Raw genomic sequence first — 26,755 nt, 5'->3', positions numbered from 1 at the left:
TAACAGTATGTTCTTCCTTATAGTATATTGGTAACTTAACAAACCTCTTTAAATTGAGAATTGAATTTGTATAAAAATTTTTATTAAGCTCTGAATTGAACTTGTATAAAAATTATACAAATACAAATAAAGTATATTTGTATTTTATACAAATAAAATATATAAAGTATATAAAATTTGTATTTTATACAAATAAAAATATGAAAAATATTGGGGCACCTGGGTGACTCAGTTGGTTAAGTGTTCGACTTTTGATTTCAGCTCAGGTAACCATCTCAGGGTTTGTTGGCTCGAGCCCTGCATCAGGCTCCACACCAACAGTGTGGAGACTGCTTGGGATTCTCTCTCCCCCCACCCCTCTCTCTGCCCCTTCCCCTCTCTCACTCTCTCTCTCAAAATAAATAAATAAACTTAAAAAAAATGAAAAAAAATATATCCGTATGGATATGACAGTGAAGCAAACCATACCTTTTAAGTCTGGATCAGTGGTAAACAGTACATTATTTACTAAATGCTTACTTTATATTCATTATCTTATTTTATCTTATTTTATTTTATTGTTTTTTTTTTAAAGTAAGCTCTATGCCCAACGTGGGGCTTGAACTCATGACCCCAAAATCAAGCGTTGCATGCTCTACCAAGCCTGGTGCCTGTGTCTATAATCATTATCTCACTTTAGCTCACTACCACCATATAATACAGGGTCCTTATTCCATTTAAAGCTAGGGAAATCAAGGCTTGGAAAGAATGCATGTTACCTCAAAACAACCCAGCTCACATGTGTCAGGGTCCAGATTTGAAGATGGTTCTACTCCAAAGCCTTTTTCTCTTAACTTCTGGGCATTGCCATTTCTACCAGTTTTATTACACTCACTTTCACTAATCCAACTAAGTGGTAGGGAAAAAGTCCTGTGAGATATATGTTTGGTACATCTGGTGCATTGTTAGAAGGTAAACCCTAAGTTTATTCTTCAAAGATGTATCTATTACATCTTGAGGAGCCTTGTGGCATTATACAAAATAAAATATTCTATTTAAAAGCCTCTGATGTTGAAGATAAAATTCCAACTCATTTAAATACCCATTATTTTAGGGGCGCCTGGGTGGCGCAGTTGGTTGAGTGACCGACTTTGGCTCAGGTCATGATCTTGCAGTTTGTGAGTTCTAGCCCCGCGTCGGGCTCTGTGCTTACAGCTCAGAGCCTGGAGCCTAATTCAGATTCTATGTCTCCCCCTCTCTCTACCCCTCCCCTGCTCACGCTCTGTGTCTCTCTGTCTCTCAATAATAAATAAACATTAAAAAAAATTTAAAAATAAATAAATAAATACCCATTATTTTATATAATGGAGTATCTTCCTCAACAGCATTATAATCAGTGAGAGGTACTGAAAACATTTTAAAATTTAATGTGTAATAGTCTTTGCTTAGCATTGTTTTTTAAACTAAATGATAATTATTAAAAGAGGATAACATATTTTTTACACTGATGAGAAATATCATGAAAGACATTAGAATTTTAGTCTTAAAACCAGAAATTACCTGAGTAGTTAATATATTCCTTTCCACATTGCATCTAGGGCATAAATTATCTAGAAAAAAAAAATTCTACTATCTTCCAAAGAACCTCAGAAAATAAAATTTGAATATGCTTTCAGTAACACATTCCAGAAGGTTTAAAATACACTTGTGTGGTCTAATTTAAGAACCATTTGCAATTTCTAATTGGGCAGAAATTAACACACGCCTGTAAAATCAGTGTATGATATCCCATTAATTTGTGTCATATCATCTGTCCATTCAACAATGTGCCTCACCAAGATAATGTACTATTTAAATGATTTCAGAATCCTCACTCAAAAGTACCATTATTTGAAATAATAGTGTTCACTTTCAAAGTCACAATTTCCTGAAGATCGCACAGACACTAGATTTTCTGATCTAAAATGCTTCATGCATTAGTTATTTTTATAATTTGACCTTAGATGTTTGCAATTTCAAAAGATTCAGTCTTATATATTCACTATATGAATATATAAGTGATATCTCTAAACGGAACTGTGACATGAATATAAAAATGCCTGGGTTAATAAGGATGGTTTAACAATTTAAAAAGAGTCTGAGGAAATTGGAAAACCAGTCTTACCTGAAATGTGTTAAGTGTCTCTGGATGTCAAGGTCTAGGATTGGAGTGGGTCTGGAGGATCCCAGTGGTGATCTATCTTGGCTCAAGAGGTCTTGGAATTCTTTACAAATTTGTCTAGAATAAAAGATTCAACATTGAAGTTGAACTCAACATGGGGCTTTAATTTCATCCCGTGATATTTTACCAAAGGCTTGTTTTCTCATTTAAAAGAGGAGTAAACTTTCATAAAGCAACCTCCAAAGTTCCATCTATAACACACAGGTAAGGTTCACAATAGCAACTTTGTTTTCAAGCACTACAGGATGATTGTAAAATTTTTGACGTGACTCACAGCCCATGAGCACTGACAAAACCAGTGTTCATTTTTAAGGTGAATATTCATAGATTAACCTCAGCATAAGGAAAAATCTATATGAAAGGATCACACTTAATCATTGCTTTTTATAAAATTAAAATATGATTTTTGGAAGGATATCACATTTATAAATAAGTTTAAATCAAGTTGTATAGGCTTCTTTCAGAGCCATGATTCAAGTAGACTTTGGAAAATCCTGTTTCCCAGCATTTCATTATAATTCAGACTCCTGTGAACCGAATTTATATTTTAATATTTAAAGTATATATTTATTTGCCACAATTCAGCCCACTAGCCTCAAAAAAAAAAAAAAAAATGATTGCTATGTCCCATGTAAGATGGTTCCTTGCAAAAGGTACCCTTAATAGCATTTTCCTGCTACTTTTCTTAACATTAAACAATCGTGATTTCTGGTCACTGGTTTCACTTCTAATTACCACATTCCTGAGTATGTTGACTAACAGTAACGCTTTTGTGAAACATAATAGAAACGCTGTATTTCTAAAGAAGCAAAACATATGAAGAAAACAGTTCTTTTTTAAACAAACAACAAAACACTAGATTAATACAGTAGCTGAAGAATGAAGTAAAGGACAGCCAAGGAACTGTTCAAAAGAACACATCTAAAGTGATGCTACTCCATATTCAAGAGATAATGAGAGAGCGATTAGTCCTTTTCTTCTGGGTTTACAATGGGTAGTCATAAAATCTAACCACTGGCCCTGACTATAATTATCAATGTAGCCAAAGACAAGTACAAAAGAGTCCAATTATTCCAAGTGAATGTCCCTCCATGGACCCAGCCACTAATGCCTCTCCAAAGCATTTGTGTCATTAACAAATAACTACCAAAAAGTGACAAAATGTCTTGTGGCACAAATAATTTATCACCGAGTTAAAACCAGTGGAGTTTTATTATTAGGTGCCTAAAATTTCTTCTGAAGATCATTTGTGATTTTTTTTATGAACAATAATCCTCAGGTTTATTGCCAGCATTATTTTCATATTGTGTTATTTCATAGAATTCGCCTCTTTCATTCTGATCACAGCTGAAAGTAAAAGGGGCCATAAGGAGACGAAAAACAAACAAAAAAACAGAGATAGCCCTTACCTGCTCTAAATCAAACAGGATTCTCTATATCCTCCAGCTAATGTTTTAGTTGAATCTCTGAGATGTAGCATCTAAATGCACGCTTTGAATAACTGCATGTATATACTTTCATTGAGGATACTTGATCTGAACTTCTCCCTTTTTCTGTTCTGAGTTAGACTTAGCTGATTGACTGTCAACTGTATTGCTTATGTTTTAATAGATGAATAGCAGTATTAGACTATTTTATGTTGATCGGTGGCATCAAAAAATGCCATTTGGTGGGGCATCATTATCTGTTATGCTTTGTGTTAGCTTTATTTTTAGGAAATTTCTAACTAAAATTTTAAATACAGACTCATGCTATCATTTCTCAGACTGGCAATAGAAATTACTATGTGGTAGATGATCAGTGTGATCCATTATTACAAAAAAAAAATACTGGAGTTGTTTAAAGACAAGTATTTAATTTTATATCAGATTAAAATATATTTAAAACTAAAATAAAAGTTGAAACATTGCTTTAGTTCTTATAGTTAGGATTTAGGAATTATTTGGATAATTGAATAAATCAATTTATAAGTTGGTAAATAAACTTCCTTACCATATAAACATTATAGCAAGTTACAATAAACCAAAAGTCGATGAAGAAATGAGGAAGAGGCAAAGGGTGGAAAAATTTAACTCATGCTGAGCAATTCAGCTACACCACACAGGAAGCTGTATCTGGAGAAGTTCCAGAATTCTCAACCTCTGGTATTTGATTCTGCTGCTTAACTCACTGACTTAGGACAGCCTCTCGACTTAAAAACAGATGACAATTTTGTAGACTCCCCTTAGGCAATTATGATCATCATCTCATTATGACAGTTATGGGGCTATTATTTTTATGACTAGTTTCATCCTTATTTAAAATTTTATTTATAAAGCTACAATAAGAAATACTTCTCAAAACAAAATGTCACATTATGAATTATGTAACACGATCTTTGGTGAATCATAAATTCTAACTTTGTCACTTACGTCATTGTCCTTAAGGACATAATTTTTAAGCTGATGTCTGAATTTCAAGTTCTGTGTTTCTCCTTTTGACGATTATTGTAACGGTAACAATTAAAACTTGTTAACAATTCTGCTTTACCTTAATGCAGATCAAATGTTAAGCATATTTAGTTATAAATTCAGTGAAGAAGTTTAAATGTGTTTTTCCATATATCAAATGTTTTGTCTGTACATGTTTGAATTAAAAAATTGTCTAATTCAGTTTCTATCCCTCCTATATATAATTGTCTAATTACACCAAAATATTTGGCTAATCAACAAAACATAAGAAATTAAGAGGAATTAGGAGGCTAGCCCCTTAGTCAATGGGCCCTTCATATAATTGTACAGTTGGCAACATAATTAAATAGAACTGAATTTGTTTATTCACAGAGGTAAAAAAGAAACATGTGAGCCAATCCAACAATGCAGATCAGCTATTGGATCTCTCATCCGAAGATTTTGAATTTCATATGAATTTTTGATGCAATTGTCATGGTCTTACGAACAAAGGTGAGCTAACTAGGATGTAATGAATACCCACGTAGTTGACCATTTCAATGTCGAGCATTTTAATTGAAAATATCCAATGAGTTACCTTTGGAAAACAAGAAACTGCTCAGAACACACGTTAGATGTATCTATACATTGCAGGAAAGGCATGTTATTCCTACACACCCCTTAACTCGTCTACTTCTATTGATGACTGCTTTTATTGTGTGTGCTTATATGACTGCATTGTCTCTGATTCTTTAATTCTCATTTCACATTGTCTAATAGGAAGATGGGATGGATATAAACAACCAAAAAGACAAAAAAAAATTATACAGGCTACCTCCTAATTTCTAGATGCTTATGGCCTCTTTACACTTACATAAAATAAGTTATTTGGAATCAGTGAACTCAATTCTTGATATTTAATGGTTTGCAAATGTCCAGCTATGGGCAGAAGGATCAAAGGAAAGTACATGTCCTTGCAATATTGTATGAAACCACAATATCATCAAAAAAGAATTCACTATTCTAAAATAGACATCTCAGCATTACTTTGACAAATATGAAAGTATTTCTCCTAATCCCCGAAAGTGCTTCTAACACTGGACTTCTGTGAAAATGAAATCTCCACATCAGTTTGAATGCACGAACATTTAAACAGAGTTATGGGAATTCTCAAGAAAATAAGAACCTCTATTTCAAACGTTAATGGTGGCATTGCTGCAGGTGGCAAGGGTGGGCAGCTGTGGAAGCATTCCTGGGGGAAGGAGGACAAAAAGAAGGATTTCTCTAGATTAGGGAGTGAAGGTCTTAGAACATGCATGATGAGGGGAGCTTGGGTGGCTCAGCCAGTTAAACGTCTGACTTGGGCTCAGGTCAAGATCTCACGGTTTGTGAGTTCGAGCCCCGCATTGGGCTCTCTGCTGTCAGCACAGAGCCCACTTCAGATCCTCTGTCCCCGTCTGTCTCTGCCCCACCCCCTTCTAAAATAAATAAACATTAGAAAAAAAAAAAGAATATGCATGATGAAACCTCAAGCAACTAATTTTGAGGTAGAAAATATAAAGGTGTTTTTTCTTAGATAATTTGTATTTGGGGATAACTGTCATTCAGAGGTGTCACATGAGTGCACATATTGGCAAAATCAGTGTAATCCTGCCAGCCCGAATGATATTATGCTTTGGGAACACCTGGAGGATACTACGTAAATCCTAGCATTGTATTCTCTTTCAAAAAAATTTTTTTTGAATGTTTATTTATTTTTGATAGAGAGAGAGAGAGACAGAGCATGAGTGGGGGAGGGGCAGAGAGAGAGGGAGACACAGAATGTGAAGTAGGCTCCAGGCTCTGAGCTGTCAGCACAGAGCCTGACGTGGGACTCAAACTCACGAGCTGTGAGATCATGACCTGAGCTGAAGTTGGACGCTCAACTGACTGAGCCACCCAGACGCCCCTAGCATTGTATTCTCTTGATCTGTAACGTGTCTTTATATTTCTCCCAAGACTATATCAAGGATTCAAACTGACTACATGTACTTTCAGTTCCTTCTGGAGAAACTGAAATCTTACTGATGAAGACCCCTTTGGGTCTTCCCTTGGAAGAGGGCAAGAGTAGAAGCAAAACAGAAGTAAATATCCCCCAGGAGATACACCACACAAAATAATCCAGATCCAGCTCGTTCTACCAAGAAGTTTTCAGGAGCTTGCACAGAACAAGGTTTTCCCAAAATCTTAAGTCCACATTTTATAACTGCCTTATAATTTTCTTTCTCTGCTATTCCTTTCCCCTTCATTTCCTTGTTTTACCTTTTTTCTCCTTTGCCAGCACCTTTTGTTTTCCTTCTCTTTGGGGCGAGATGAATCATCTAAGTTACTGTCCTAAACAAATATATCCTAAACCACAAGGCAGCCACAAGCAGCACAAATCCCTAACAAGAGACTCAAGTATCTTGGGCTAGCCTGTTGGGTGGCAGGTGTCCCATTTAAACCCTTAAACTTGTAAAATAATAATAATAATAATAATAATAATAATAATAATAACTGTGTGACATTAGAAGTTGGTAGAAGAAGAAATATTTAGTTTTGGTTTTATGCATTTTGAGCCCATTTAAATTTTAGCCAATGTGATGGGAAGTCATGTTTCATCAGTTTCTAAGAAGCAATGTCTTTAACACTGTCTACCTTATACTATCTCTTCAGAAGTTTTCCCCAAGGGGCACCTGGGTGGCTTAGTCTGTTGATCGTTGGACTCTTGATTTTGGCTCAGGTCATGATCTGACAGTTCTGAGATCAAGCCCTGCACTGGGCTTTGCACTGACAGTGGCGAGCCTGCTTGGGATTGTCTTTCTCCCTCTTTCCCTCTCTGCCCCTCCCCCACATGCACACAAGTACATGCACTTTCTCTCTCAAAATAAATACTAAAAATATATATATAAGTTTTCCCCAAATAGAGACTAATTTAGAAATAATTTAACCCACCTGGGACTATTAGTTCTAAAATCTGATCATAGAGTTAGGAAATTAGATAAAATTATTAATCATCTATTATGTACCAGAACTTAATTTAGTAAAGAAAAGAGCAAAAATTTGCTAATGCCTCAAAGATTATTCTCTAAAAATTTCAATTTACTGTTCTGTTCTGCTGGGCTTTCACACAATAAATGGCATTCTTCCATTCCTTATCAAGGAACATTTTTCAAGTTTGAGGGAATTTGAAGTCATCTTATGCATAAGCTTCCCTTTTCCTACATCATCTCTGTCACTATTTTAATTCACATTTTTGTTGGGCTTCTTACAATTTTCAGAAACTTTCTCATACCTTATACTTTTCCTTTTCAACAGTATCATTATTGTGGGTAGAGCAGTACAGGCATTATTTACCTAATTACACCCAAGAAAAGATGAGAGTACTGATGGTGATCCTTGGTCCCACAGATCTCCCTTTTACCTCTCACACATTTCGGTCCTCTTTTGTCACATTCTCCAAACATTCATAGTGTTTTGAGATCTTCCCCTCTTGTGTACTAAGGCACAGTGAGTGGTTTGGGCTAAATTACATAGCAGCTAATGACATACTTGCCTGGAATCTACATTTCCTAAACCTACTTTTCTCCTAGGAATTCCTGCGTATTCTGGAGACGTCTTCGTCAGTGTCAATGATAGCTCCTAAACAGGGGCAGTTTGTAAGTCTTGCTACCGACACAAGGCCAGGAGTGGGGAATGTCCTTGTATAACTCATCTAGCTACTGAAGTGTGAGACACCCTGTTGTAAAGAGCTGATACTTACTAGACTCATTCAAAGAAAATGAAAAAACGGAGATAAGGCACATAGAGACTTCCCATTCTGCTTACTTGGTCGCTAGGATCATCTTTTTTCTTGCTGTCTGTTCTTTCTGTTCCATATGTTGTCTGGCAAGATGTTCTCCTACAGCTTTGGCTGGAAACTCTGTTTCACAAGTGTAGCCAAAATCCCGAGCCAAGTGCAAAGCTTCCCCTGTTGGCAGAAAATAAAAGTCAGTTTTCCACAAATGTCTAAACTCAGTAAGAGTAACACTTTATATTTTCCTCAAGCCTCATTCCTGGTTGTGGTCTGATGGATCACGGTTTCTATTTATTCTAAACAATCTTAGGGAAAGGACTCTTGGGGGTGGAGTGGGAATGGGGTAGGATGAAGAGAAACTGAGAAACAGAAGCTACTTACCAGGCAGGTGTATGTGAAAAAGTAAGGGGGAAAACCAGAACCACAATCTGGGAGTTTTGACTCCCCTAGGGGTTCTGGCCATTAGACCAGACTGGCTTCTCAGATCCTACATGTCAATGCCCTAAGGAAAAAGCTCCGTGGGCTTGCAATTCTGTTGTTGTTCACCCTCCCATCTATTCTTAGTATATCCGACATATTCAGATATCTTTCCCATGAGATCTATCAAAATATTGGCAAAAGGTCCACGTAACTTTTCAAAGAACCTGAAACACGTTGGAAAGGGGAGATAAATGGATTTTATCAACTTCCTACCATGATGTTGCCAAAGACACTATATTGTGTGATTATACTAACAACATTATTGGGCTTTCCGGCAGGCTTCAGTACCTTTTAGTGTATGCACAATGCTTCTTAAGTACATTGTTAAAAATACAATCCTTTTAAGTATAATAAAATCATAAAGAAATTTTGTTCTTTCACAAAAATCTTAACCTGAGTAAATTTTTGAGAAATGAGGTAAAAATGGCTTATCAGCAAAGTAAGGTTTGGCAATGTATTTCAACCTCGAAAACAATAGTACTTTCAAAGCTCAAGCCAAATTTTACCTGAGCAATAAACTAAAAAAAAAAAAAAAAAGTGAGCTTTCATTGTGCGTATACTGAGCACATATTTTGTTTAAGGTGCAGTGCTATGTAGGAGTAATGAGGGATTTAAAGAGCCATCCCTGTTCCTAGGAGGATGGCAATTGTCCCAATAATAGTAGCAAAAACACCTTAATAGTACTTTATAATTTATATTGCAACCTATATAAACACTATAATCTGCTCATGTTTACTGCCTTTACATTGGTATTATATATAACACAAGCTTCTGTACTGCAAGTACCAAATGAGTGTTACAGATAAAATGTTTTACAGAAGTTCAAAGGAGAAGGTGGTAATTATAGGGAATTAGATCACATTTTGTGAATTACTGATCATGACTTCCATCCCCCCCCCCCCCCCCACTCACACACTGTTTCAAAGCAGTAGCAGGTTTTTAGTTAAGATTTTTATATTCACTCAGTAGGAAACATTCTAAATAGGAAGATGACATAACTAAATGGAAAGGGTCTCTTTACTGATTAGTCTGAATAGTGCTAGTTGGTGAAGGGTGACAGTTTTAGATAAAGTTGCAATGTAAAAGCAATATTTTTAAAGTGCTGGTTACCAGTGGCTTATGACGCTAACTGATTAGGAAAGAAAACGTGTGCATATTTGGCAGAACAATGGCACCAAGTTTTTTTTTTGTTTGTTTTTTTTTGTTTTTTTTGTTTTTTTTAAGGATCTAGTAATGTCATATAGGATGGTCACTTTTGCTAGAAAAATGATAGAAGGGAGATAATTCAAGACCTTTCAAATTTCACGTATAAAGTCTAAAAGCCTGATGAAACAGTGGCAACAGCATGTGACAAAGGATACACTCATGTGAACTTAAGACTTATAAGCATCTAGCCTGGAACACAATGACCCATTCAGTATCATCTTTGTACACACAGCATGTTGAGTTATGTATCCTGATAAGTCTGTACATTGCAATATTATCACAGGAAGAGATATTTAGATACCATTCTCACAGAATGTTATATACAATATATATTTGTGCCCCCCCCCTCCCCACCAGTGCAGTAGTGGGAGAAGTGAAACAGCACAAACAGGAGGGTGGCAGCATGTCGCCTCAATTTTATGCTAAAACCTGATTCTGGCCCATTATATGCAAAGATCTCACCGTGTGGTAGTTTTAAAAACAGTTTGAATGGAACAGCTGCTATTTACATTTACACTGACAGCCAGATCCCTCCTTGCCTTAGTTCTGTTTACTGCTTTCCCTCCCTTGCAATGTAACATTGTTACTGGATGTATAGCGATGCTACATCAAAAGAAATGGCAAGTGAAGACACTCTGATAAGTAGTTAAAATGTGTGTATCATGCCACAAAAGCTTTGTGTGTGAAGGCCCAAGAATGAATGAAAGAATCCATGAATTAACATACACATGATACTCAGTAAGGAGAACAAATCTATAGTTAAATCCTGTACGGGAGGTATTTTAGAGTCAACAAGTTTGAGAAAAATAGAAATTTTAGGATCAAAAAAGCATGTGAATAAGGCTCTCGGGGATCTGACTGATCCGTGAAGATAGAGATCAATGAGCTTCTCTGTCTCTGTGGAGGGACAAAATGCCCACGTGAACAGCAAGCAGGTACAGTAATCTGTGGTGGAACACTGATCCAGGAAGGGCCGGGAATGTGTTTCCTTCTGTTTCCATCTGGCAAATACTGCTGTGTCACCTCCTATCTTTGTAAGATGAGGGAGGACGCCCTAATTCTTTGTTTGCAAAACAGGTTTAAGCCTTTTTAAAAATTTCAATGCATTGTGCCTCTTGACAAACCAGTATCCCCTTCCCCCCATTCGTTTTTATACAACCACCAAAGCAACACCCCAACTTTGGCATGTGTGACCATTTTATGTCATGTCATTTCAAGAATATTTTAGAAGTAGGGCGGATGTTGGGGGATTAGGGTTATTGCTTGTGCAGGAGTATTTTAAGTACAAGCCTTTACGGTCTATAAGCCAAGTAGTGCTTACCCCCCTTCCAAAAGAGTAGAAACCACTAAAAGTATTCAGCTTTTCAAAAACAGCATCAGCAGTGGGTGACTCATACTGAGTAACTCTCAAAAAGCCAACACAGGTCAAATTTCAGAACCTGAGAAGAGCATAAAAAAGGAATTTGCTCCCGGTTTCAGGACATTCATTTTTCACAGTTGAAACCAAAAAGTGAACAACTAGGGGAAAATATTAAGAAAAATTTCAATGTCCATCACTGATGTAGCCTAGAAGTGGCAAGTTAATGGGAAAATGCTTTCTGGATCACTTGTTTTACTGAGTTTCTGGGCTCCCACATTATTTTACAAAAAGAAGCTCTAAATGTATTTTTAAAGAGAAATAAATACACCTGATTTTTAACTTTTATAAGTCAGTAAGGATTTTTCCTTCCTTTAGAATTATTGTTTTTTGGGGAAAATGTACTTTAGACAATTAAAAATCAACATCTAGTACACTTATTTGCACTAAAAGATACTTCTACATTGTTATCACTAGATAATTCTGGTCAACTGTCACTGTAACAATATTGCCTTAAAAACAATTTGTCTAACTTAGTATTGCAATACCTAATGTTATTAAATAAAAGCAACAATTCATATGTGTTAAATTCCAGTCACATAGCTATGATTGCAATTTTATTTATATATATGGAAAACTAGCACATTCAAATCTATCTTTGGGATTATTCCAAGAAGTACCGATTAGAAAGCAAATTTGAGGGGCACCTGGTTGGCTCAGTTGGTAGAGCACACAACTCTTGGTCTCGAGATTGTAAATTCAAGCCCCACACTGGGGGTTGTGATTACTTAAAAATAAATTCTTAAAAGAAAAAAAAGCAAAATTGAGAATATTTTCAAACCTGAATAAGATATTCTACTAAATAGGGGTGACTGGGTGGCTCAGTCGATTAAGCGTCCAACTTCCACTCAGGTCTTGATCTCACGGTTGGTGAGTTCAAGCCCTGCGTCACACTCTGTGCTGACAGCTCAGGGCCTGGAGCCTGCTTCGAATTCTGTGTCTCCCCCTCTGCTGGTCCCTGCTCGTGCTTTGTCTCGTTCTGTCTCTCAAAAATAAATAAACGTTAAAATATTTTTTAAAAATTTAAAAATTTAAAAAAGATATTCTATTAAATAAATTGTCTCATAATATCAAGCTATAGTAAACCCTAGAGCTGAAGGACAAAGTTAATATATTATAGGGTTCCCAAAGTATTCTGAAATGAATGTACTCTATATATGATATGATACGTACACTACATATCATATAATCTACGATATGAATAAAGGTCTTATAATGTGGTAGTTCCCTGGCTTAATGATAATTTTGTTTAAACACCAACACTTTGTTTTTTAAAGTGATAATTTTGTTACCTATTCCACACCTTACACTTAGCACAGCACCTGATTCATAATAAGTACTCAGTAAACATTTGTTAAATGAAAAATCTTTCAAATATCTTATTGGTTAATTATAACAATAGTTTTGTGAGGCACTTCTTTAAAGGAAATAATGAAAAACTAGAGCAAAAGAGAATTTCTAGAAAGAATAAACTGTATAGGAAATCCATAAAAATAGAGCATATCATTATATCAGCAGAGCCATTTTATAAAATAAGTCTACTTACACTTTGCAACACTTGCTGCTCCCATAACCTGGGTTTTTGTTTGGTTTTTTGTTTATTTTTTTAAATGTTTATTTACTTTTTGAGAGAAGGAGAGAGAGAGAGAGAGAGAGAGAGACAAAGAGAAGCGGAGAGGCAGAGAGAGGGAGACAGAAGATCCACAACAGGCTCCATGCTGACAGTAGAGAGCCCTATGTGGGACTGGAATCACGAATCACAAGATCATGACCTGAGCTGAAGTTAGACACTTAACCTACTGAGCCACCCAGGTGCCCCTATTTTTGTTTTTAAGGTATGGGTGTCATCCCATATCAATTAACCTCTAGGTATGTGAATGTTTTAAAGCTCCTAAAGTAATAAATATCAAGTCAACATTAAGAACTACTGTCTTAAGGTGAAGGGAAAGTATTATGTAGGGATGAATGATACATCTTCAGAAAATTCAAGAATTCTGTGGCTTATACGAAAGGAAGGCAATAAATTGCACTAAATAAATACATTTTAAATTGTAAAGACCTCTATCTGGGCTCTTGCATAAAGAGTTCTGCCTTATTTGGCTGATAACAGTATAAACTCTAAACACAAAAACAGAGGGGTGGATTAGTTGGTAGAGCTGGCTAGGTCATTAGAGATGCAACTCTTGATCTCCGGGTGGTGAGTTCAAGTCCTACTTGGGCATGGAGCCTACTTAAAATAAAAATAGAAATAAATTTTTAAAAACCCAAAACATAAAAAAGGAAATGTGGTGGCAGACGTAGAGACAGACAACATTGCTAGGGAAACAAAGTCATCAGTCTACTTAAAAAAAGTCTATTTGTATAGAGAGATTTAGTGTAAGATGAAGCCTGCTTTTCATACTGGTAGGGAAAAGATGGATTTTCAATAAAAGGTGTTGGGACAACTGGGTGGCCATCTGGAAAAAAAACAAATAAAATTGGATCTATACCATACATCTAACAACAAAATAAGGTCCAGATGGATCAACAATTTAAACATAAAAAAACAGGACCGCAAAGTAATTGAACATGAGAGAATTCTTTTATAGTCTTGGGATAAAACATCTTTTAAAATATTACAATTGAAACTAAAAACCATGATATAAAATATATGAGACATATGATTATATTAATATCAAAAAGTCTGTATGGCATAGACCTAAACAAATAAGCAAACCAACAGAAAACTTATAACAGCAAACAGACAAACCAAAGCTAGTGGTGGGGAGGCTTTGCAACTCAGATCAGAGACATACAGCCAGTTTTCTGTTTTATAATGAGTACTTACCAATCAATAAGAAAACAATTTAAAATTACCCCATAAGGACAAAGTAAATGAACAGACAGCAAAGTTCATTAAATTCTTCTAGGAATACTCAACTCAACCCAACCTCCTTCATAACCGAGGTAGCCTTTTTGTTTGTTTGTTTGTTTGTTTGTTTAACCAATAAAATTAGCAAAGATCCAAAGTTGACAACACTCTATTTGGGCTCAAGTTCAGGGAAGTACTGTCATATGCTCCTTATCCCCTTTGCTGATGGGATTATAACTGTATGACCACTATGGAAAACAATCTTCCAATAATATGCTCAAATCACAAATGCTAATATCTTTAGACTTTACAACATCCCTAGCAATTTATGAGTGGATGTACTTGCACATCTGCAAAATTATTTATGTAAATGTGAGGTTATTCATTGTAGCACTATTTATAATAGCTGAAGATTGAAAACATCTATATATTATTTAGCAGGGAACTGGTTAAATAAATTATGAAACACTCAAATAAGGGAATACCATGAGTGTTTAAAAGAATGGAAGCACTTGTAAGCACTGAAAAAAAAAAAAAACACTATTATAAGGCATGGGGAAAAAACCCCAACATGCAGAATAGTGTGTAGAGAATACCATAATTTCTTTTAAAAATTAAAAAGCCCATGCATACATACATATATCCCTGGAATGAAACAGAGAAACCATTTGTTTAACAAAACAATTGCTTTCTTCCAGGAGGGGAACTGAACAGCTAGGGAATAAAGTGAAAAGGAGATATTTTACTCTATAGTCTTCTGTAGCTTTTAAATTTTTTACTATTTGAAGAAATTATCTATTTAAAATTATATTACTTCTAAAGTAAATTTACTCTCTGACTCTGTTCTCAGAGAGACTTTATTCTAAACTCAAATATTTGTTGTAAATTAAAACACAGGCAATATGAAAACTGCCATTGGTATTCTGTAGGATGTAGACATTGATAGGAATAACTACCATCCAGGGGTGCCTGGGTGGCTCAGTCAGTTAGGTGCCTGACTTCAGCTCAGGTCATGATCTCACGGCTCATGGATTCAAGCCCTGCATCAGACTCTGTGCTGACAGCTCGGAGCCTGGAGCCTACTTCAGATTCTGTGTCTTCCTCTCTCTCTGCCCCTACCCTGCTCATGCTCTTGCTCTCTCAAAAATAAACATTAAAAAAATTTTAAAAAGGAATAACTACCATCTGTAATTTTATTTAAATACCTACGAATTTTGTTAAATGGAAATAAAGCAAAAACTGAGTGTTTGAAAAGCACATTAGTCAAGGCATATATATTGGAAGAGAGAATAATGGAAAGAAGAAAATCAAATCACCAGCGAAGTCATGCAAATACATGAGTTTTTTTTTTTAATTTTTTTTTAATGTTTATTTATTTTTGAGACAGAGAGAGAGCATGAATGGGGGAGGGTCAGAGAGAGGGAGACAAAGAATCTGAAGCAGGTTCTAGGCTCTGAGCTGTCAGCACAGAGCCCGACGTGGGGCTCAAACTCACGGACTAGGAGATCATGACCTGAGCCGAAGTCGGACACTTAACCGACTGAGCCACCCAGGCGCCCCGAGACATGAGTTTTTAAGTGAGCCCAAAGTGGACAAGGGCAGGACTGAGCCAAAAAGGCTTGGATACACTTGCTTTTTGCAATGAGTAAAAACAGTAATTTAAGGCCACTCCAAACACATAGGCAGACACAAAGGCATATGGATAGTAGCCTATTTCCTCTGCCCCTACATGAAAAACAACTTTTTTCCCTGAAGGTGAATGAAATCATAAGCTGCAGATCAGGGAAGTAATATTAGGAAGTGTTAGTAAGCAAATAATTTAAAAGCCTATCCCCTAAGATGGGGTCTACTTGCCCATAACATTGTATGCTATAATCTCTGGGTCACTGAGATCAACTATTGAAATTCTGGTAAGTGCTAGTTCTCAGACACAATATCTAATTACCAGTTATCAAAGCAGAGTCTCTCAGAAACTCTTCCATAATTTAGAATAAGAAATTTACAGTTAAGATGATACTTATTAGTCTGAGAAAACAACAACAACAACAACTTTTCCAAGACAGAGCTTAAAATGAGTAACATAGGCTCTCCTAGCATTTACTTTTTTAGCTCATTTCCACTGTCAGTTCTGAAATGCAAAAACTGTGCCCAAGACATTGTCAAAGCCAGAGAGTTTGTGTGCAAAAGGGAACACCAGGGTCTCCTAGTGATCGCACTGTTCCATGTGACTGTCTGACCAAAGTGAGCACCAATTAGAGCTATTATTACAAAGGGACAACTTATTATCCTTTTTATATCACATACAGTTTTAGAAGAAAGCTGGAAACCTTTATCCTGAAAGAGGGACTAAAGTGGGAATGTGAGGTGTGGAATGGCCAGCAGAGGAGTTATTTGGGGATGAAGGTCCTTTCAGACTGATAATCATGCCGTGAGTCCCCAAAGGCTAGCCTTAAGTTCCACATTTCCACAGAAACCCACTGGGGTACCGTGTGAAGGCAATGAGAATATCAGTTTTGTCCTAAATTCCATGAGAAGAGCAACTAATACTAAGCATGCCCTGTGCATATATTATCACTAATACTTGGCAAAAGGATTTGGTGTTTGAATCTTATAAGCCTCAAGCAGTGAACAATACTTCTTCCTAAAATAAAAAGCCATGACTAAACACATCAAGAAAACTTGATATACCTAAACTCACTCACTATACCTCATTTATAGGAAAGAGTTCATTGCTAAATCAGTTCTAGTCTATGCGAGTCTATTTAACCCAACAAAAGACATACAAGACAGATGCGGCAGAGATGAGTGAGGGACTTTATCCTTTCTTTATATATTATAGCATTGCTGCTGAGAAAACTCTGCCCAGCTAGAGGCTACATTTTCCAGTATACCCCACACCCACCTCTGGAATTGAGTGTGGCCGTAGTTCTTAGAATGTGAACAGTAGTAACGTGGGTCACTTCCTGGCCACGTAGGTAAGAAGCTGCTTACTTTTCCATCCTGTCTCTCCTCATGGTGAGCTGAATGAATAGGACTCCTAGGACCTACAGAAGGTCATAGCTACAGAGGGAAGGACTCTGGGCCCGTGAATGAAACTGTGAGAAAAGACCCCTGGTGAGGAACACCCACATCAGACTACAATGAGAAATAAGCTTCTATCATGTGAAGCCACTGAAAATTTAGGTATTAACTGCTGTAACAGCTAGCATTCTCTCGACCATTATAAGTATTATTATCTTTATTTATAAATTAAGAAAATGAAGCTAAGGGCCACCTGTCCCAACTCCTGATTTTGGCCCAAGTCATGATCTCACGGTTCATGAGTTTGAGCCCCATATCGGGCTCTGTGCTGACACTGCAGAGCCTGCATGGGATTCTCTCTCTCCCTCTCTCTCTTGCCCCTCCTATGCTCTCTCTCTCTCTTTCTCAAAAATAAAAAAAAGATACACTTAAAAAAAAAGAAAATGAGGGGCACCTGGGTGGCTCAGTTGGTTGGGTGGCCGACTACGGCTCAGGTCATGATCTCACAGTCTGTGAGTTCAAGCCCTGCATCGGGCTCTGTGCTGACAGCTCAGAGCCTGGAGCCTGCTTCCGATTCTATGTCTCCCTGTCTCTCTGCCCCTTCCCTGCTTGCTCTCTGTCTGTCGCTCCCTCTCAAAAATAATAAACATTAAAAAAATTAAAAAAATAAAAAGAAAATGAAGCTGAGTCAGGTTAAGTAACCAGCTCAAAGTCTGACAAAATTTCAAAGGCGACATTATTGGGGGGCGGGGGAGGTGGTACTAGCCCAAGAGAGAATACATTTTGCAAGTGGGACAACTGTTCACATGAAGTAAGAAGTGCAGGGCAAGGTCTGGAAGTTTACAGTGTTTAAAACTAAAGAAGGAAACAACAGTGACAAAGGATTCAAACTTGAAAACTGAATGGAGATAATATATAACATTTGTAAATAGTCCCCTTTCTTTTCCTGATGTATATTCACATCCTTCTCTGCTCCACTGTTTTTAAATGCAAACACACACACACACACACACACACACACACACACAAACACAGAATTTGACTCCCTGTCACAGCAAACTACAAGCCAAGGTATTTATGTTTAAGGACTCAAACTGTGCTTCCAGAACTCCTGGTGTTGCCTGAGAATGTTATACCAACTTTTGCAAATTCAGCAGAACTGTCCCAGGAAAGCACCCTACCCCAGGGAACAAAACTACCCTGCAGCAACACTCTGTAACCTTGGCCATCTTGGAAAACCTCAAGTGAGGAGGGAGCAATGGGCGGGAACAACTAGATCATTGACTCCTCATGTTTAGCAGCTACCAACTCTGCAAAGATTGTTCTGGAATAAAATACAGAGGAGGCTACTAACAGAAGCTGCTGATTCATAAATAATAAATATATAGTAAGAGTATTAGAATGAGAACAATAATATTGGCCAAATTCTCTGAATCTCCAGAGATAGAATTATTTCCACTATAGAAGAGTCTGGGATTATCCTAGGATCTCCTCAAGAAGATCAGGGTATTGGGTTAAACAACCCTAATCCACTATATTTTCCAGAGAGTAACATCTCTCTGATGTCATAGATACCAAGATGAGACAATTAAAGGGAATAGAATATCAAGTTTATGATAAAGTGGGGTACAAGAAATCATTATCAACCACTAGTTATATATCTAAAACTTATTAGATGAAGACATGTGGATAAAAGTGGGATATGATCTGCTATTACATTCTGGGGACTCTGGATTCAAAAATTCATATCTCACTCTAGGCCAGATATATGTTATATGGACCAAAAAAATCCCCACTCAACATCTGCCCTACCAAAATGTTCACTTTTCAAACAGCTTTGTGAGGTGAAAAGATATCAGTCTCAAGTTCTTCATCTCATTGGTTACTAGTTGCAATGATATTTGTAACAGAAATGTTGTGAATTATACAAATATATTACAAATTTGTATTAAATAGCCCTCTCCTTTAAATTCCTAAAATAATCCCTAAAATAATGACTTTAATATGTTGATTTGAGAACAATGTTAGGAAGGCACTATTAATTGAATGACTCAATTTAAAAGAAATAGAGGGGAAAATTATTATAAAAAAATACAAACAGAATGATTGAAAGCCCAGGACAAGCATGGAAACTTGGAATATCCTGATGAAACTACCATTATGTCAGTGACAGGTGTAGTTTTTGAAAAACAAATGTTCATTTGCTGATTTCAATCCCCATTATAAGGCACCTTGCTCTTCACTGATTGGACCTTTACAAAGGTTATATCATCTCTACATGGAATGCCTACGAGGGTTTCCATATGCTACTTTTTTTTTTTTGGAATTTCTATCAAAATAGAAACAATGGCAAGGCTATATTCAAATCTGTCCCCGGGAAGGGACAGATACAAGTACTATAACATGATAGAAAGTTGACCTTCGTGAAATTTATTACTAAATCTGGCCTATGAGGAATAAAGCCAGTTAAATATTATCTCACTTGTGCTTAAGGGTGTGTTATTGAATGCCAATAATATATTGAACCATCAGGATGCTTGAGAAATAACTATATAAGAGTCTCAATCAACAGTCTTAAGAGACATTTAAGATATTTCAAAATAAAAAGCTTTTGCACAGCAAAAGAAACAATCAAGTATACTAAAAGGCAACCTACAGAATGGGAAAAGATATTTGCAAATGATATATCCAATAAATTGTCAGTATACAAAATACATAAAGAACTTATAAAACTCAACACCCAAAAAAGAAATAATCCAATTAAAAAGTGGGCAGAGAATCTGAATAGACATTTTTCTAAAGACATTCAGATGACTAACAGATACATGAAAAAATGTTCATCATTTAGCATCAGGAAAATGCAAATCAAAAGTACAATGATATATCACCTCACACCTGTCAAAATGGCTAAAATCAACAATTTAAGAAACAACAAGTATTGGAATGTAGAGAAAAAGGAACACTCATGCAGTGTTAGTGGGAATGTAAACTGGTAGAGCTACTGGGGAAAACAGTATGGAGGTTACTCTAAAAACAGAACTGCCCTATGATCCAACAATCATGATACTAGGTATTTACCCTAATTCAAAGGGATATATGCATCCCTATGTTTATAGCAGTATTATTTACAATAGCCAAGATATGGAAACAGTCCAAGCGTCCTTCAATTGATGAGTAGATAAAAAAAGATGTGGTATGTGTATATATATATATATATATATATACATATATATATATATATATATGTATATATATATATATATATATATATTTATATAAAGAAATATTATTCAGCCATAAAAAATGAAAATCTTCCCATTTGCAATGACATGGAAGAAGCTAGAGAGTACAATGCTAAGGGAAATAAGTCAGAGAAAAACAAATACCATATGATTTCACTCCTATGTGGAATTTAGGAAACAAAACAAATGAGCAAAGGGAGAAAAGGAGAGAAAAAACCAAGAAACAGATTCTTAACTATAGAGAACAAACTGATGGTTACTAGAGATGAGGGGTTGGGGGGGATGGGTAAAATAGCTGAAGGGTATTAAAGAGTGCACTTGTCATGATAAGTGCCAAGTATTGTATGGAAGTGTTGATCGCTATGTTGTATACCTGAAACTGATATTGCACTGTATGTTAACTATCTGGAATTAAAATAAAAACTTGAAAAAATAAGCCACTTAAGAGAAACTAAATTACTAGGTATTGTTTTTCAAATATACTGTGGGTTATTGTAGAAAATCTGGAAGATAAAGGGGAGATATCAATAAAAATGGTAAGAAAAATACTATTCCTCCCCACAAGACTAGAGATTTATAAGAAAGCTGATGGACCATTTTTGATGACTAATCTGAAATGTTGCTGGCACTTGCAAAAAATGTTTGATGGAAGGAGTAAAGTATCACCCAAAGACATGGTCAATTCAAAGTCTTACCAACACCAATTGTAGATATGGTGGAGTTTTAATTTACCACTTAAAACTGGAAAATCAAAACAAACCTGAAAGAACTGAATCAGATCCATGTTAGCTCAAAAATAATCAAGGTCCCAAATGTACTGAAGAGAAGCATTCACTATGTAAATGTTCCAGGAGCTTGATAAATCAGAATTGAGGCACTATTATTTTGTATCCTATAGCATCATCTATAGGATTCCCAACACTCTGAGCCTAATGTAGAAAATGGCATCTTGTTGGCTGGAAAGAGTCATCGACTGTCATCACCAACCCAACTAAAATGTGGGAATAAAATATACAGTAGAGTCCTCAACAATGAAACTGCTGCTCTGCTTGTCAGCTCAGGAATAAAAGGAAGCCTATTTTAATTTAGATTGGCATGTCCTTGTTCTTCAACTATTAGGTCCTCTTCATATCCTAAGGCAACTTGTACTTTTTAAAATTTCCTTACTTATTTTTAAATGTTTATTTATTTATTTTGAGAAAGAGAGAGAGAGAGAGAGATAAAAAGAGAGAGAGAGAGAGAGAGAGAGAGAGCATGCATAAGCCAGGGAGGGGCAGTGGGAGAGGGAGAGAGAATCTTAAACAGGCTCCATGCTCACTGTGAAGCCTGATGCAGGGCTCAATCCTACAACCCTGAGGTCATGACCTGAGTAAAAATCAAGAGTTGGGCATGCAACTGACTGAGCCACCAGGCGCCCCTAACTTGTAATTTTTTTAAACTGTGGGTCATGACTCATGATCCAGCATGAGTCCTGAAGTAAATTCAGTAGGTCTATAATCAGCATTTAAAAAGAACACAAAAATAGGGAGTAGAATAAAAATCAGAGAACACATGGTAATGAAACTTCTAATGTGTGTGTGTGTGTGTGTGTGTGTGTGTGTGTGTGTGAAAGAAAGAGAGAGAGAGAGAAAGGGGAAGTGTGCATATGTAGTTTGTGGGTTATAATATGTGAGGGGTTGAGGGATATAAAACGTCCCTTTGTCTCTAAATACCTTTTCCTCAGTTCCATCACAGTGCCTGGAATTCAACAATAAAAGATTTATTTCTCTACAGCACAAAGATTTGGGGTATTTCAAAAGCAGCCAATTAAAGTATCTGGAAAGAATAAAATCTTATGTTTCATCAGCCAAGGCTGATGTGACTCCTCCATGAACACAAACCAAATGAATAGAACACAGTTAGATACTCCTATGGTAGGACAGTATGTTGAAAGAGTAGATGGCAAAACCACAAAGATCATCCTAGGAGTTCACATATTTAACCTGCAATCCTTCTGTTAGTACCGTTGACGATTCCCACACAGAATACTTCAGTGGTTGGCCACCATAAAAAGCAGTAAGAAAAATTGTGACTATACCCTTTTATGTATGGCTCTTCAGTTCAAATTAGCCAGTATATTCACAGACACCACAGGAAAAGGTGTCTTTCATAGGGCCTTTAATTTTCACACCAGTTATAAATTTCATGAGCATTCATAGTCAGTCCTTCAAAGAAGTGGAAAGAATCTAAAGAAACATTTAGACCAATGATCCCTTAAGCCTCATTATACATCAGAATCACTGGGGATGTTTAAAAAATATATACGTACCTAGATCATATCCCCAGAGACTGAGTTCTAATTGGTTTAGGGAAGGGGCCCAGACATTTTTTAATAAACCTCCTGAGTTGATTCTCCTGCAGAATTGAGTTTAAGAACTAATCAAGTCCTACCACCCATATGATTCTTTAAAAAAATTTTTTTAATGTTTATTTATTTTTGAGAGAGAGAGAGACAGAGTGTGAGCTGGGAGGGTCAGAGAGAGAGGGAGACACAGAATCCGAGGCAGGCTCCAGGCTCTGTCAGCACAGAGCCCAACATGGGGCTTGAACTCATGAACCATGAGATCATGACCTGAGCCGAAGTTGGATGCCTGACTGAGCCACCCAGGTGCCCACACTCATATGACTCTTGAATCCACTTCATTATATTCTGAACAAGTGTTTTGTTCTATTACTAAATAGCTATAATTACAATTATCTTCTTACTTAAATTGAGCAGCAATCTGTCTCCCTTTAGAATCAACCCATTAGTCATTTTTTTTCTACTTTGTCCTTTTCCCAGTACCCTCAACCCATATGTGTAGATGACAGGTCAACCTCCTCTATGATATGTCAGTTCTCAGTAACAGCACACCCAAGCAAACACATCACAAAACACAGAACATAGTAACAGTAACACTTACTAAATGTTGGTGACCAATAATATTATTGTTGTTGTTATCATTATCACAATTAGGGAACAAAGCAAAGGTAACTATTAGTAGCAAAATTAGCCAAGCAATTTTGCTAAAACAAATGTCTAGAACATACTGCTTCACAAAATTGTATGGTAAATGGTATGAAATGATGATCTGGAAAGAGGCAAAATGTTTGTTTTTGTGTTTCCCTTACTTTTCACTTCCTACAGTGCCTTATAAAGAAGAAAGTAACAAGTGCAAGAAAAGTGTCACAGGTATGTTCAGGTGAGTCTTGGTAACAAGGCCTCTTTATTCATATTTAAGACAATAGCATTTGACATTCAAAAGCTCTCCCACAAAGTTAAAAATAAGTCTCTAGTAATACCTCTTCTTAAAAGAAGTTTGAATAAGAATATGTAATTTTGTCCTTAAAGAAGAAACAAAAAGGAAAAGGTAAATTGGAAAACAATAACTTCTGGGAATATATTTTTACTTCTGTCTCTATACCACTGGTTAGCCTTAACCCTTCTGTAACTCATTTTATCCACCCATAAAGCCATGGAACTTCGCTGTACTTTAAGAGATGTCTACTAGGATTAATACAATATGCTCTCAGGCTTGGTATCATGTCTCAACTCCTGTGAACCCTCTATAAAGGATTACTATTTATCCTGTAGATCATGTTGCACTGAATTATAATGAGGTAAGCCAGATTTATCTGAGCTCTAAAATAAACAATAATAAAAATGACAATAGCACAGCCCGTTTTTTTGTTGCTGTTACTTAGGAAGTACCAGTGAAATACTTAAATCTTGCATTGTCTTCTGTATTTTTGCCAAGATCAGTAAATTAAACAACATTTTATGAATTACCTAAGCCTTATGTTGTCTAATTTAATCATGTATGTCATGATTAATTGGGAAATTCACCTGTAACTGTTAACTGTCTTGCTTAATACTATAGACAAAACATGAAACAGCATAATCTAACAAACCTGAGTTCCAGAGGATTGCTAACTTCCCATCATTACTTTGCAGAGCTGAAAAATCATACCTTCAACTAAGGAAGTAAGGAGGGTAACATTGGCTGCTTTCCGTCTTCCTGCTGGTAAATTCAGGCCAAGCCTATCCAGTTTCTCTCTCAGGCAGCGACCCCCATTCTTGGATTTTGCTCTGTCCAGAAACAAATAAAAACTAGGTTTTGAAAGTTCACATTCTGAGGGAAATGATGAGGCGATTTGACCAGATGGGGAATTCAACATGAGATAGGAGGTCTACGGACTGAGGGTTGAGGAATATGGTATCAGTACAGCCAGAAAACAATGTCTTACCTTCTCAAAATGCCTCCCAACAGTGAAGCATTGAGGCATTCGGGTGGTGAGAGGCGCCTCTTCACCTCAGCAATGGTCACCTTGTATTTGGAAGTTGAACTGAGAAGGGACAAACGGCCAGGGACAGAGCAAAACAAGTCTGTGGGGTTGACCACACAGGTGCCACCTTGGGGGGGGGGGGAAGTATATCACATATTAGTGACAGTGAGAGGAGATCATTGAAAGACAGTTAATATCAAGCCACTACTTGGGATTTGGGAATACATGGCAACAATTGCTCCCATACATACACCACCAGGATCATCTCAGAAAGCTGCTCTGAAGATGTCCTTTCAAATAACAAGGCTTCATCTTTCAAATATCATACAGTACATGTTTGTGGGGGCACTATTTTTTAATTTTAACAAAAACCAGCATTCTATAGAGTGTTTACTGGCCCACCAGTGCTAACGTTGACATCATACACACCAAGAAACACTTCAATTAATAGAAAAACCCCAAATCCATCAGTGAACCCCACAGAGGGTATGTATTGTTTTTCCATGGCTCTGTGTATGTGTGTGCATAGATGTGCACATACATACAATGGATGGATATATTTTGTCTGTGACTTGTTATATAGACAAAAGTTTGAAAGCTCTTTTCTAAATTATTTGAAAACTTCCTTCTCTTTTCCCTCATCCACCTGCCAACTATAGGTACTTGAGTCACTCAGTTCCCAGGTACCTCCAAAAATAATTTTCCTATTGTCATAAACTTTCAACTCATGTCGGGGGATGATAGGTCACAGCCCTCTACCATATGTCAGCTGTCAGGATTGGCACACACAGTCAAATACAGTGCAAGACTTAGAATATAGTAACAGTCACATTAAATGTTGGTGGCCAATAATATTGTTTTTGTTGTTGTTATCATTATTACTATTAGAGAACAAAGCAAAGATAACTGCTGATGGCAAAATCACCAAAGCAATCTTGCCATGCTGGGGCTCCTGGGGCAGAAGACTTTGTCTCCAAGCTCCAGAAAGACCCTTGAACTTTGCTCTCCTCCAGGACACCAGAGTACATTCCCCAACCTCAGGCACCTGAAGTAGACTTGAGGACCCAAGATGGTCATCGCTGAGGAGAGTTTCCCTCTGCCCAATCCTCCCTTACGGCAAAAATCCTGAGCTAATATCCATATTACTAACACTGTGCTAAATAGCATTGGGGTCCAAGGCTGCCTCCTTGTGCTTTGAGCAATCTGAGGACATAGTTTTTAAGGTTCACTGGCAAATTCAAATTCAAGCTTTGCTTTCCTGAGCATACATTTGATTTCTTCAGCTATGGGAGATCTTAAGACTCATCTCCCCAAAAGTCAAGCTCTATGAGAGAAAAGAGAAAGAAGTAGGTGGAAGAAGACAAACAGGCAGGGGAGCATTATCCAAAATCTTCCTACTTGAAGGGTGTTCCTCAACTGGCATCACTGGCATCTCCTAGGGGCTTGTTAGAAATGCACACTCTCAGGCCCAACTCCAGACCTTCTGAGTCAGAATCTGCATTTTAACAAGATCCCCAGGTGGCTAACGTGCACGTTAAGGCTTGAGAAGACCTGGTCTAGGACTCACCATTTGCCTCCTACATAGGTCCTCACCTCCTTTACTAAGCTGCTCAGGTGAAATGCTGTGTTGCTAGAGTCTCTGGCATTCAGATTTGGGTGTGTTCTCTGAGCACAGTGGCTAAGGAACCTGGGAGGATGTTTAAAAAGGCAAAGGGGTCCTGGACCTGGGTGCAAAGAACAAGTTAACTTTACCCTACTCATAAAGTGTTTCTACCCTTGTACTACCTGGA

At 36.8% G+C, this 26,755-nt stretch overlaps 1 protein-coding gene across 1 annotated transcript in view; it reads right to left on the bottom strand.

Moving 5' to 3' along the window:
* The window catches only part of TFAP2D (transcription factor AP-2 delta), a 57,062-nt gene that overhangs the window by 16,696 nt on the left and 13,611 nt on the right, over window positions 1-26,755 (bottom strand). The window contains exons 4-7 of the mRNA XM_042937318.1: window positions 24,927-25,092; window positions 24,650-24,768; window positions 8,476-8,617; window positions 2,144-2,257 (exon numbers count right to left, since the gene is read on the bottom strand). Of these exons, the coding sequence (XP_042793252.1) occupies window positions 2,144-2,257; window positions 8,476-8,617; window positions 24,650-24,768; window positions 24,927-25,092 (541 nt within the window). The remainder of the gene's footprint in view (window positions 1-2,143; window positions 2,258-8,475; window positions 8,618-24,649; window positions 24,769-24,926; window positions 25,093-26,755) is intronic.

The sequence above is a fragment of the Panthera leo genome, chromosome B2, assembly GCF_018350215.1.
Source record: "Panthera leo isolate Ple1 chromosome B2, P.leo_Ple1_pat1.1, whole genome shotgun sequence".
Taxonomy (NCBI): Eukaryota; Metazoa; Chordata; class Mammalia; order Carnivora; family Felidae; genus Panthera; species Panthera leo.
The sequence above is the reverse complement of the archived record's forward strand: the minus strand, read 5'-3'. Positions and strand labels throughout refer to the sequence as shown.